At 31.3% G+C, this 13,471-nt stretch overlaps 1 protein-coding gene across 1 annotated transcript; it reads left to right on the top strand.

Moving 5' to 3' along the window:
* The first annotated feature begins 553 nt into the window (after positions 1 to 553).
* Positions 554 to 3,377, top strand: LOC125780030 (uncharacterized). Its single transcript, XM_049461528.1, has 2 exons — positions 554 to 1,315; positions 1,374 to 3,377. The coding sequence occupies exons 1-2, from the start codon at positions 845 to 847 to the stop codon at positions 1,968 to 1,970; spliced, it is 1,068 nt and encodes a 355-aa protein (XP_049317485.1). The 5' UTR covers positions 554 to 844; the 3' UTR covers positions 1,971 to 3,377.
* The last annotated feature ends 10,094 nt before the right edge of the window (positions 3,378 to 13,471 follow it).

Below are 13,471 nucleotides of genomic sequence, written 5' to 3'. Positions count from 1 at the left end.
GTATCGATTGCTTAGTGCATATGAACTAAAAAATCGATTCAGTACCTCAATATATGATTGTGAAATTTTTCCTAACGCACTGTCGTTATGGCTATATGACAACTCCAATAACTTCAAAAAGGCTAATTAACATAAACATGTAAAGTTCATATTTTTACGCAACTTGGTATAGATTTCTTAGTGCATATGTACTAAAAAATCGATTCTACACCTTAATATAAGATTGTGAAATTTTTGCAAACGCACTGTTGTTATGGCTATATGGGAACTCCAATAACCTCAAAACAGCTAATTAGCATAAATATGTAAAGTTCATATTTTTACGCAACTTGGTATCGATTGCTTAATGTATATGTACTAAAAAATGGATTCTACACCTTAATATAAGATTGTGAAATTTTTCCAAATACACTGTCGTTATGCCTATATGACAACTTCAATAACCTCAAAACGGTTAATTAGCATAAATATGTATAGTTCATATTTTTACGCAGCTTGGTACAGATTGCTTAGTGCATCTGTACTAAAAAATCGATTCTACACCTTAATATAAAGCTGAGATCACACGATTGGTCAAATGTACCGATTTTTGACAAAATTTTTCTGTACAAATTTGTACAAAATAAATTTTGTGTACCGATACAATTTTCAGTGTTCAGACGATTGGCGTACTTGAGCCAGAATTTTTCTGTACTGATTTGTACACTTCAATAATATGACAGATATTTGTACAACCCTGTCACATGGTTGGGCTTGTCATTTTAAATAAAATAGGTAGCTGATAAGCTTTGAATACATAATTACATATGTATATTTGAACGTAATTTTATAATTTTTAAATATAATGATTTCTTCATCAAGAAGGAAGAAAATAGTGGCAATTATGTGTATTTGTGTACACCTAATTAATAAAAAGAAACAAATAAAAGAAAAACGAACATTGAAGAAGCGAAGTGTTTGGGTGCTAGATTGGCTTCAGAGGAGAAGTACTGACGGCGCGTATGCAAAAACTCTGCGCGAGTTTCGTGAAGTGAACAATCAAAAATATTTGTTTAAAAATTATCTTCGCATGAACGAAGCCACTTTTAATTATATTCTTGAATTAGTCTCTCCAAACATAAAAAAAAGTGACACCAATATGCGCAAAGCAATACCAGCCAATGAACGTTTGGCGGTTACACTTCGCTACCTTGCCTCTGGAGACAGCTTCAAAAGTTTATCTGTTGACTTTCGCATTGCGCCGAATACAATATTTATATTTGTGCCGGAGGTTTGCGATGCAATTTACAAAGCTTTGAAAAATGAATATTTAAAGGTAGCTATACATAATCACATCAAAAATATAAATTGATATCACATTACACATTTGCAAGGTTCCAAACAACGAACAGATGTGGATTGACATTGCCCAAAAATTTAGTGATAAATGGAATTTTCCCCATTGTATAGGCGCAGTTGACGGGAAACACATTGTGATGAAGGCTCCGCCGCGGTCTGGAAGTACCTTTTATAATTATAAAGGTACTAATAGTATTGTACTTATGGCCATTGCGGATGCGGACTACCGATTTATATATATTGATGTCGGGTGCAATGGCAGAGTTTCGGACGTCGGCGTTTTTGGAAAGTCCACATTTCAGAAAGCTTTGGACAATAACACACTGAGATTGCCTTTACCACAACCATTGCTAAATCGTGACCGTGATTGTCCATACTTATTAGTGGCGGATGATGCATTCCGCATGCAAAAGCACATTTTAAAACCATACCCTGGTAGAAATTTAACTGCCGGTCAACGCATATTCAATTACCGATTGTCACGTGCTAGGCGCGTTGTCGAAAATGCATTTGGCATTATGGCAAAGCGGTTTCAAATTTTATATCGACCAATTCAACTGAATGAGCATAAAACGACCCAAATAACACTGGCCTGCTGTGCCTTGCATAATTTTTTAATTAAAAAAAAATGACAGTTATATGGCAGGTTTAACTACAGATAGGAATGATCAACAAGATAATTCAGTTCACGAGCAAGGTACTCAAAATTGCCAACAAGGAGCAGAGGAACGTCCAACGACATACATAACCAATGAAGCCAAAGAAATTCGTGAGGAGTTCGAACAATATTTTATGACAGTCGCTGGAGAAATACCATTTCAATATAGATGTTTATGTTAAATAAAATTAATGATTTAAATATGTCTGTAACTTTATTAATATAGAAGACAAAACGATTCAATGAAATATCAATCATCATTTAATTCTGAAAGTGCATCTATAGTGCACTTCATAATATTAATTTCAAGTTTTTTTGCTGCTTTCTCATTTTTTGCATTCATTTCACGCATTTGCGACGCTATGTACATGCCGAAGGAATACCACTTGTCCTCTTTTTCTGCATACAACAAATCTGTTGCGCGTTTTAAAATATCTTCTGGCGAATTGGTTGCTGCATCAGCTGGCGATGATGTTGATGCGTTGGATTGCACGTTGATGGGTTGAAAATGCGTGTTTGGTAAACTTTCGCTATCAGGGCTTATATTTGAAACAGATGAAGTCGTTTTTTCTTTGTCGTGGTTATGATAAAACTGCATTGCAGTCCAAAATTGCCAATGAGGTTGTGAACTTGACGCACTCTGACCAGACATTGCCTGTAATTTTTTTTTTGTATTATTGTACGCTGTTTTCACATTCGCCCACTTGGCTTTGCACTCATCAACGCTACGGCTATGACAGTTCGCTGCAACTTCTCTCCATGCGTTCTCTCTCTTCTGTCAGTTTTTATAGTCTGATGAAGAATATTCCCACAGACAAGGATGTTTTTCTGTTATTTCCATTAAATTAAACACATCTTCCGAGGACCATGCCGCACATTGGTATATCTGTGGCCGAAATTCAAAAATTTCATGTTGTCTGAATTGAATAAAAATTTCACAGTTTGTTACCAACTATCTATACATTATTTTCCCAAAGTATTAGGATTCTATCTGCATTAGTTTTTTGTCCAGAAATACCCAAAGTTGGTGAATGTAGAGAACATCAAAATTAGCAAAAAATTTACTCAAAAGTCAAATTATTGATACAATAAAACAACTATTGAAACTCAACTTTGTTATTATTTTTCATTTATAATATGTATCAAAGAAAAAATTTGCATCAAAATTCATTAAAAAAAATAATGCATAAAAAATTTTGTGGAACAACATAATTTGGACGTCAAAATTTCAATGTTCTTCAAATTCAAAGTGGTGCATCTTTTTAGCGCTGTCTGCCGCTGTCGACATACATATACCGAATTAAAGCCTGAAGTCTCAGCTAAACGATAAGAAAAAATTCAGCTGCCCCAAATTGCCCCCCTTGAAAAAACAATGTCAGAATGTCACGAAGATGTTAAAAATTTGCTAAAAGAGACTTAATAAAAGAGAATTTAGTTGTATGGGAGGTGGGCGGATATTATTGAAATTTAACACCAACATATATAATGTCATAAAAATGCTATGTACCAAAAATCAGTGCTGTAGGTCAACAATTAAGTTTCACCTTATATGGGAGGTGGGCGTAAAATAAAATTTTTTAAAAAAATTTTTTCATTTTTTTCTTGATTGGAATCCAAAACAATGATGTACCAAATGTCATTGTCCTGCGACAACTCCTTATATTTTTAGCCGCAGTATGCACTAGCAGAAACCTATGTGTGCCGTTGTAACTTGAAAACGCTTTCTCTTTTAATCTGGCGTTGGTGTTGGTTCTGCAGACATATTGGATATATTTTCGCATATTGCGGTAGTCAAATTATCAAAGATTTCATCTTCATCTGTATCCATATTCTGAAAAATAAATGAACAATATTAAAATATTAAATGTAAATAAATAAATATATATAAACATATCATAAATATTTATACTCACCAATAGATGTAGTGACTTGTTTAATAACGGACAAATTGAATAAAAGCAGTGGTGCATCAATTATTTTTGCAGATATCAGTGCTGCCAAGTTGCCAAACAGTAAATAATGAAATTCCAGCCAGGTGTAAAGTATTCCTAGGATAATAAAAATAAAAAAAAAACATAATTTTGGCTTTATTTCAATTGATTGGTCACTGTGATTGGTCCTGCAGTGGCAGATAAAATTATCGGTACATTTGTCCATTTTTTGTATTTACTTGATTTGTACAACAGTTCACATGATTGGTACAACAGAGCCGTATTTTATCGGTCTATCCGCACAAAAATTTTGTTAATTTGCCTTATGTCAAATATTTTCTGGCTGTCACACGATCTGTACATATAAATGACAAAAAATTGGTACATTTGACCAATCGTGTGATTTCAGCTTAAGATTGTGAAATTTTTCCAAATACACTGTCGTTATGGCTATATGACAACTCCAATAACCTCAAAACGGGTAATTAGCATAAATATGTATAGTTCGTATTTTTACGCAGCTTGGTATAGATTGCTTAGTGCATGTGTACTAAAAAATCGATTCTACACCTTAATATAAGATTGTGAAATTTTTCCAAATACACTGTCGTTATGGCTATATGACAACTCCAACAACCTCAAAACGGTTAATTAGCATAAATATGTATAGTTCATATTTTTACGCAACTTGGTATCGATTGCTTAATGTATATGTACTAAAAAATGGATTCTACACCTTAATATAAGATTGTGCAATTTTTCCAAATACACTGTCGTTACGGCTATATGACAACTCCAATAACCTCAAAACAGCTAATTAGCATAAATATGTATAGTTCATATTTTTACGCAACTTGGTATCGATTGCTTAGTGCATGTGTACTACAAAATCGATTCTACACCTTAATATAAGATTGTGAAATTTTTCCAAATACACTGTCGTTATGGCTATATGACAACTCCAATAACCTCAAAACGGTAAATTAGCATAAATATGTATAGTTCATATTTTTACGCAACTTGGTATCGATTGCTTAGTGCATATGTACTAAAAGATCGATTCTACACCTTAATATAAGATTGTGAAATTTTTCCAAATACACTGTCGTTATGGCTATATGACAACTCCAATAACCTCAAAACGGTTAATTAGCATAAATATGTAAAGTTCATATTTTTACGCAACTTGGTATCGATTTCTTAGTGCATATGTACTACAAAATCGATTCTACACCTTAATATAAGATTGTGAAACTTTTCCAAATACACTGTCGTTATGGCTATATGACAACTCCAATAACCTCAAAACGGTTAATTAGCATATATATGTATAGTTCATATTTTTACGCAACTTGGTATCGATTGCTTAATGTATATGTACTAAAAAATGGATTCTACACCTTAATATAAGATTGTGAAATTTTTCGAAATACACTGTCGTTATGCCTATATGACAACTTCAATAACCTCAAAACGGTTAATTAGCATAAATATGTATAGTTCATATTTTTACGCAACTTGGTATCGATTGCTTAGTGCATATGTACTACAAAATCGATTCTACACCTTAATATAAGATTGTGAAATTTTTCCAAATACACTGTCGTTATGGCTATATGACAACTCCAATAACCTCAAAACGGTTAATTAGCATAAATATGTATAGTTCATATTTTTACGCAACTTGGTATCGATTGCTTAGTGCATATGAACTAAAAAATCGATTCTACACCTTAATATATGATTGTGAAATTTTTCCTAATGCACTGTCGTTATGGCTATATGACAACTCCAATAACTTCAAAAAGGCTAATTAACATAAACATGTAAAGTTCATATTTTTACGCAACTTGGTATAGATTTCTTAGTGCATATGTACTAAAAAATCGATTCTACACCTTAATATAAGATTGTGAAATTTTTCCAAATACACTGTCGTTATGGCTATATGACAACTCCAATAACCTCAAAACGGTTAATTAGCATAAATATGTATAGTTCATATTTTTACGCAACTTGGTATCGATTGCTTAATGTATATGTACTAAAAAATGGATTCTACACCTTAATATAAGATTGTGAAATTTTTCCAAATACACTGTCGTTATGGCTATATGACAACTCCAATAACCTCAAAACGGTTAATTAGCATAAATATGTATAGTTCATATTTTTACGCAACTTGGTATAGATTGCTTAGTGCATCTGTACTAAAAAATCGATTCTACACCTTAATATAAGATTGTGAAATTTTTCCAAATACACTGTCGTTATGGCTATATGACAACTCCAATAACCTCAAAACGGGTAATTAGCATAAATATGTATAGTTCGTATTTTTACGCAGCTTGGTATAGATTGCTTAGTGCATGTGTACTAAAATATCGATTCTACACCTTAATATAAGATTGTGAAATTTTTCCAAATACACTGTCGTTATGGCTATATGACAACTCCAACAACCTCAAAACGGTTAATTAGCATAAATATGTATAGTTCATATTTTTACGCAACTTGGTATCGATTGCTTAATGTATATGTACTAAAAAATGGATTCTACACCTTAATATAAGATTGTGCAATTTTTCCAAATACACTGTCGTTATGCCTATATGACAACTCCAATAACCTCAAAACGGTTAATTAGCATAAATATGTATAGTTCATATTTTTACGCAACTTGGTATCGATTTCTTAGTGTATATGTACTACAAAATCGATTCTACACCTTAATATAAGATTGTGAAATTTTTCCAAATACACTGTCGTTATGGCTATATGACAACTCCAATAACCTCAAAACGGTAAATTAGCATACATATGTATAGTTCATATTTTTACGCAACTTGGTATCGATTGCTTAATGTATGTGTACTAAAAAATCGATTCTACACCTTAATATAAGATTGTGAAATTTTTCCAAATACACTGTCGTTATGGCTATATGACAACTCCAATAACCTCAAAACGGTTAATTAGCATAAATATGTATAGTTCATATTTTTACGCATCTTGGTATAGATTGCTTAGTGCATCTGTACTAAAAAATCGATTCTACACCTTAATATAAGATTGTGAAATTTTTCCTAATACACTGTCGTTACGGCTATATGACAACTCCAATAACCTCAAAACGGTTAATTAGCATCAATATGTATAGTTCATATTTTTACGCAACTTGGTATCGATTGCTTAGTGCATCTGTACTAAAAAATCGATTCTACACCTTAATATAAGATTGTGAAATTTATCCAAATACACTCTCGTTACGGCTATATGACAACTCCAATACCCTCAATACAGCTAATTAGCATAAATATGTATAGTTCATATTTTTACGCAACTTGGTATCGATTTCTTAGTGCATATGTACTAAAAAATCGATTCTACACCTTAATATAAGATTGTGAAATTTTTCCAAATACACTGTCGTTATGGCTATATGACAACTCCAATAACCTCAAAACGGTTAATTAGCATAAATATATATAGTTCATATTTTTACGCAACTTGGTATCGATTGCTTAGTGCATACGTACTAAAAAATCGATTCTACACCTTAATATAAGATTGTGAAATTTTTCCAAATACACTGTCGTTATGGCTATATGACAACTCCAATAACCTCAAAACGGTTAATTAGCATAAATATGTAAAGTTCATATTTTTACGCAACTTGGTATAGATTGCTTAGTGCATCTATATGTATATGTACTAAAAAATCGATTCTACGCCTTAATATAAGATTGTGAAATTTTTCCAAATACACTGTCGTTATGGCTATATGACAACTCCAATAACCTCAAAACGGTTAATTAGCATAAATATGTATAGTTCATATTTTTACGCAACTTGGTATCGATTGCTTAGTGCATATGTACTAAAAAATCGATTCTACACCTTAATATAAGATTGTGAAATTTTTCCAAATACACTGTCGTTATGGCTATATGACAACTCCAATAACCTCAAAACGGTTAATTAGCATAAATATGTATAGTTCATATTTTTACGCAACTTGGTATCGAGTGCTTAGTGCATGTGTACTAAAAAATGGATTTTACACCTTAATATAAGATTGTGAAATTTTTCCAAATACACTGTCGTTATGGCTATATGACAACTCCAATAACCTCAAAACGGTTAATTAGCATAAATATGTATAGTTCATATTTTTACGCAACTTGGTATCGATTGCTTAGTGCATATGTACTACAAAATCGATTCTACACCTTAATATAAGATTGTGGAATTTTTCCAAATACACTGTCGTTATAGCTATATGACAACTCCAATAACCTCAAAACGGTTAGTTAGCATAAATATGTATAGTTCATATTTTTACGCAACTGGGTATCTATTGCGTAGTGCATATGTACTAAAAAATGGATTATACAACTAAATATAAGAAATTGAAATTTATCCAAATACACTGTCGTTATGGCTATATTACAACTCCAATAACCTCAAAACGGTTTATTAGCATACATATGTATAGTTTATATTTTTACGAAACTTGGTATCGTTTTCTTAGTGCATATGTACTACAAAATCGATTCTACACCTTAATATAAGATTGTGAAATTTTTCCAAATACACTGTCGTTATGGCTATATGACAACTCCAATAACCTCAAAACGGTTAATTAGCATATATATGTATAGTTCATATTTTTACGCAACTTGGTATAGATTGCTTAGTGCATATGTGCTAAAAAATGGATTCTACACCTTAATATAAGATTTTGAAATTTTTCCAAATACACTATCGTTACGGCTTTATGACATCTCCAATAACCTCAAAACAGCTAACTAGCATAAATATGTATAGTTAATATTTTTACGCAACTTGGTATCGATTGCTGAGTGCATATGTACTAAAAAATCGATTCTACACCTTAATATAAGATTGTGAAATTTTTCCAAACGCACTGTCGTTATGGCTATATGACAACTCCAGTAACCTCAAAACGGTTAATTAGTATAAATATGTATAGTTAATATTTTTACGCAACTTGGTATCGATTGCTGAGTGCATATGTACTAAAAAATCGATTCTACACCTTAATATAAGATTGTGAAATTTTTCCAAATACACTGTCGTTACGGCTATATTATAACTCCAATAACCTCAAAACGGTTAATTAGCATAAATATGTATAGTTCATATTTTTACGCAACTTGGTATCGATTGCTTAACGTATATGTACTAAAAAATCGATTCTACACCTTAATATAAGATTGTGAAATTTTTCCAAATACACTGTCGTTATGGCTATATGACAACTCCAATAACCTCAAAACGGTTAATTAGCATAAATATGTATAGTTCATATTTTTACGCAACTTGGTATCGATTGCTTAGTGCATATGTACTAAAAAATCGATTCTACACCTTAATATAAGATTGTGAAATTTTTCCAAATACACTGTCGTTATGGCTATATGACAACTCCAATAACCTCAAAACGGTTAATTAGCATAAATATGTATAGTTCATATTTTTACGCAACTTGGTATCGATTGCTTAGTGCATATGTACTAAAAATCGATTCTACACCTTAATATAAGATTGTGAAATTTTTCCAAATACACTGTCGTTATGGCTATATGACAACTCCAATAACCTCAAAACGGTTAATTAGCATAAATATGTATAGTTCATATTTTTACGCAACTTGGTATCGATTGCTTAGTGCATATGTACTAAAAAATCGATTCTACACCTTAATATAAGATTGTGAAATTTTTCCAAATACACTGTCGTTATGGCTATATGACAACTCCAATAACCTCAAAACGGTTAATTAGCATAAATATGTATAGTTCATATTTTTACGCAACTTGGTATCGATTGCTTAGTGCATGTGTACTAAAAAATCGATTCTAGACCTTAATATAAGAATGTGAAATTTTTCCAAATACACTGTCGTTATGGCTATATGACAACTCCAATAACCTCAAAAGGGTTAATTAGCATAAATATGTATAGTTCATATTTTTACGCAACTTGGTATCGATTGCTAAGTGCATGTGTACTAAAAATCGATTCCACACCATAATATAAGAATGTGAAATTTTTCCAAATACACTGTCGTTATGGCTATATGACAACTCCAATAACCTCAAAACGGTTAATTAGCATAAATATGTATAGTTCATATTTTTACGCAACTTGGTATCGATTGCTTAGTGCATATGTACTAAAAAATCGATTCTACACCTTAATATAAGATTGTGAAATTTTTCCAAATACACTGTCGTTATGGCTATATGACAACTCCAATAACCTCAAAACGGTTAATTAGCATAAATATGTATAGTTCATATTTTTACGCAACTTGGTATCGATTGCTTAGTGCATATGTACTAAAAATCGATTCTACACCTTAATTTAAGATTGTGAAATTTTTCCAAATACACTGTCGTTATGGCTATATGACAACTCCAATAACCTCAAAACGGTTAATTAGCATAAATATGTATAGTTCATATTTTTACGCAACTTGGTATCGATTGCTTAGTGCATATGTACTAAAAAATCGATTCTACACCTTAATATAATATTGTACAATTTTTCCAAATACACTGTCGTTATGGCTATATGACATCTCCAATAACCTCAAAACGGTTAATTAGCATAAATATGTATAGTTCATATTTTTACGCAACTTGGTATCGATTACTTAGTGCATATGTACTAAAAAATCGATTCTGCACCTTAATATAAGATTGTGAAATTTTTCCAAATACACTGTCGTTATGGCTATATGACAACTCCAATAACCTCAAAACGGTTAATTAGCATAAATATGTATAGTTCATATTTTTACGCAACTTGGTATCGATTGCTTAGTGCATATGAACTAAAAAATCGATTCTACATCTAAATATAAGATTGTGAAATTTTTCCAAATACACTGTCGTTATGGCTATATGACAACTCCAATAACCTCAAAACGGTTAATTAGCATAAATATGTATAGTTCATATTTTTACGCAACTTGGTATCGATTGCTTAGTGCAAACGTACTAAAAAATCGATTCTACACCTTAATATAAGATTGTGAAATTTTTCCAAATACACTGTCGTTATGGCTATATGACAACTCCAATAACCTCAAAACGGTTAATTAGCATAAATATGTATAGTTCATATTTTTACGCAACTTGGTATAGATTGCTTAGTGCATATGTACTACAAAATCGATTCTACAACTTAATATAAGATTGTGAAATTTTTCCAAATACACTGTCGTTACGGCTATATGACAACTCCAATAACCTCAAAACGGTTAATTAGCATAAATATGTATAGTTCATATTTTTACGCAACTTGGTATAGATTGCTTAGTGCATATGTACTAAAAAATCGATTCTACACCTTAATATAAGATTGTGAAATTTTTCCAAATACACTGTCGTTATGGCTATATGACAACTCCAATAACCTCAAAACGGTTAATTAGCATAAATATGTATAGTTCATATTTTTACGCAACTTGGTATAGATTGCTTAGTGCATATGTACTAAAAAATCGATTCTACACCTTAATATAAGATTGTGAAATTTTTCCAAATACACTGTCGTTATGGCTATATGACAACTCTAATAACCTCAAAACGGTTAATTAGCATAAATATGTATAGTTCATATTTTTACGCAACTATGTATCGATAGCTAAGTGCATATGTACTAAAAAATCGATTCTACGCCTTAATATAAGATTGTGAAATTTTTCCAAATACACTGTCGTTATGGCTATATGACAACTCCAATAACCTCAAAACGGTTAATTAGCATAAATATGTATAGTTCATATTTTTACGCAACTTGGTATCGATTTCTTAGTGCATATGTACTACAAAATCGATTCTACACCTTAATATAAGATTGTGAAATTTTTTCCAAATACACTGTCGTTATGGCTATATGACAACTCCAATAACCTCAAAACGGTTAATTAGCATAAATATGTATAGTTCATATTTTTACGCAACTTGGTATCGATTGCTTAGTGCATATGGACTAAAAAATAGATTCTACACCTTAATATAAGATTGTGAAATTTTTCCAAATACACTATCGTTACGGCTATATGATAACTCCAATAACCTTAAAACTACTAATTAGCATAAATATATATAGTTCATATTTTTACGCAACTTGGTATCGATTTCTTAGTGCATATGTACTAAAAAATCGATTCTACACCTTAATATAAGATTGTGAAATTTTTCCAAATACACTGTCGTTATGGCTATATGACAACTCCAATAACCTCAAAACGGTTAATTAGCATAAATATGTATAGTTCATATTTTTACGCAACTTGGTATCGATTGCTTAGTGCATATGTACTAAAAAATCGATTCTACACCTTAATATAAGATTGTGAAATTTTTCCAAATACACTGTCGTTATGGCTATATGACAACTCCAATAACCTCAAAACGGTTAATTAGCATATATATGTATAGTTCATATTTTTACGCAACTTGGTATCGACTGCTTAGTGCATATGTACTAAAAAATGGATTCTACACCTTAATATAAGATTGTGAAATTTTTCCAAATACACTGTTGTTACGGCTATATGACAACTCCAATAACCTCAAAACGGCTAATAAGCATAAATATGTATAGTTCATATTTTTACGCAACTTGGTATCGATTTCTTAGTGCATATGTACTACAAAATCGCTTCTACACCTAAATATAAGATTGTGAAATTTTTCCAAATACACTGTCGTTACGGCTATATGACATCTCCAATAACCTCGAAACGGTTAATTATCATAAATATGTATAGTTCATATTTTTACGCAACTTGGTATCGATTGCTTAGTGCATATGAACTAAAAAATCGATTCAGTACCTCAATATATGATTGTGAAATTTTTCCTAATGCACTGTCGTTATGGCTATATGACAACTCCAATAACTTCAAAAAGGCTAATTAACATAAACATGTAAAGTTCATATTTTTACGCAACTTGGTATCGATTTCTTAGTGCATATGTACTACAAAATCGATTCTACACCTTAATATAAGATTGTGAAATTTTTCCAAATACACTGTCGTTACGGCTATATGACATCTCCAATAACCTCGAAACGGTTAATTAGCATAAATATGTATAGTTCATATTTTTACGCAACTTGGTATCGATTGCTTAGTGCATATGTACTAAAAAATCGATTCTACACCTTAATATAAGATTGTGAAATTTTTGCAAACGCACTGTTGTTATGGCTATATGGGAACTCCAATAACCTCAAAACAGCTAATTAGCATAAATATGTAAAGTTCATATTTTTACGCAACTTGGTATCGATTGCTTAATGTATATGTACTAAAAAATGGATTCTACACCTTAATATAAGATTGTGAAGTTTTTCCAAATACACTGTCGTTATGCCTATATGACAACTTCAATAACCTCAAAACGGTTAATTAGCATAAATATGTATAGTTCATATTTTTACGCAGCTTGGTATAGATTGCTTAGTGCATCTGTACTAAAAAATCGATTCTACACCT

Source organism: Bactrocera dorsalis, unplaced genomic scaffold (genome assembly GCF_023373825.1).
Source record: "Bactrocera dorsalis isolate Fly_Bdor unplaced genomic scaffold, ASM2337382v1 BdCtg053, whole genome shotgun sequence".
Lineage (NCBI taxonomy): Eukaryota > Metazoa > Arthropoda > Insecta > Diptera > Tephritidae > Bactrocera > Bactrocera dorsalis.
This window is presented reverse-complemented; position numbering and strand designations above follow the sequence as displayed.

Coding starts and splice junctions, on each gene's coding strand:
- LOC125780030 (XM_049461528.1), top strand. CDS start 845: ATGATTTCTTCATCAAGAAGGAAGAAAATAGTGGCAATTATGTGTATT. Junction 1,316..1,373: donor TGAAAAATGAATATTTAAAG/GTAGCTATACAT, acceptor CACATTTGCAAG/GTTCCAAACAACGAACAGAT.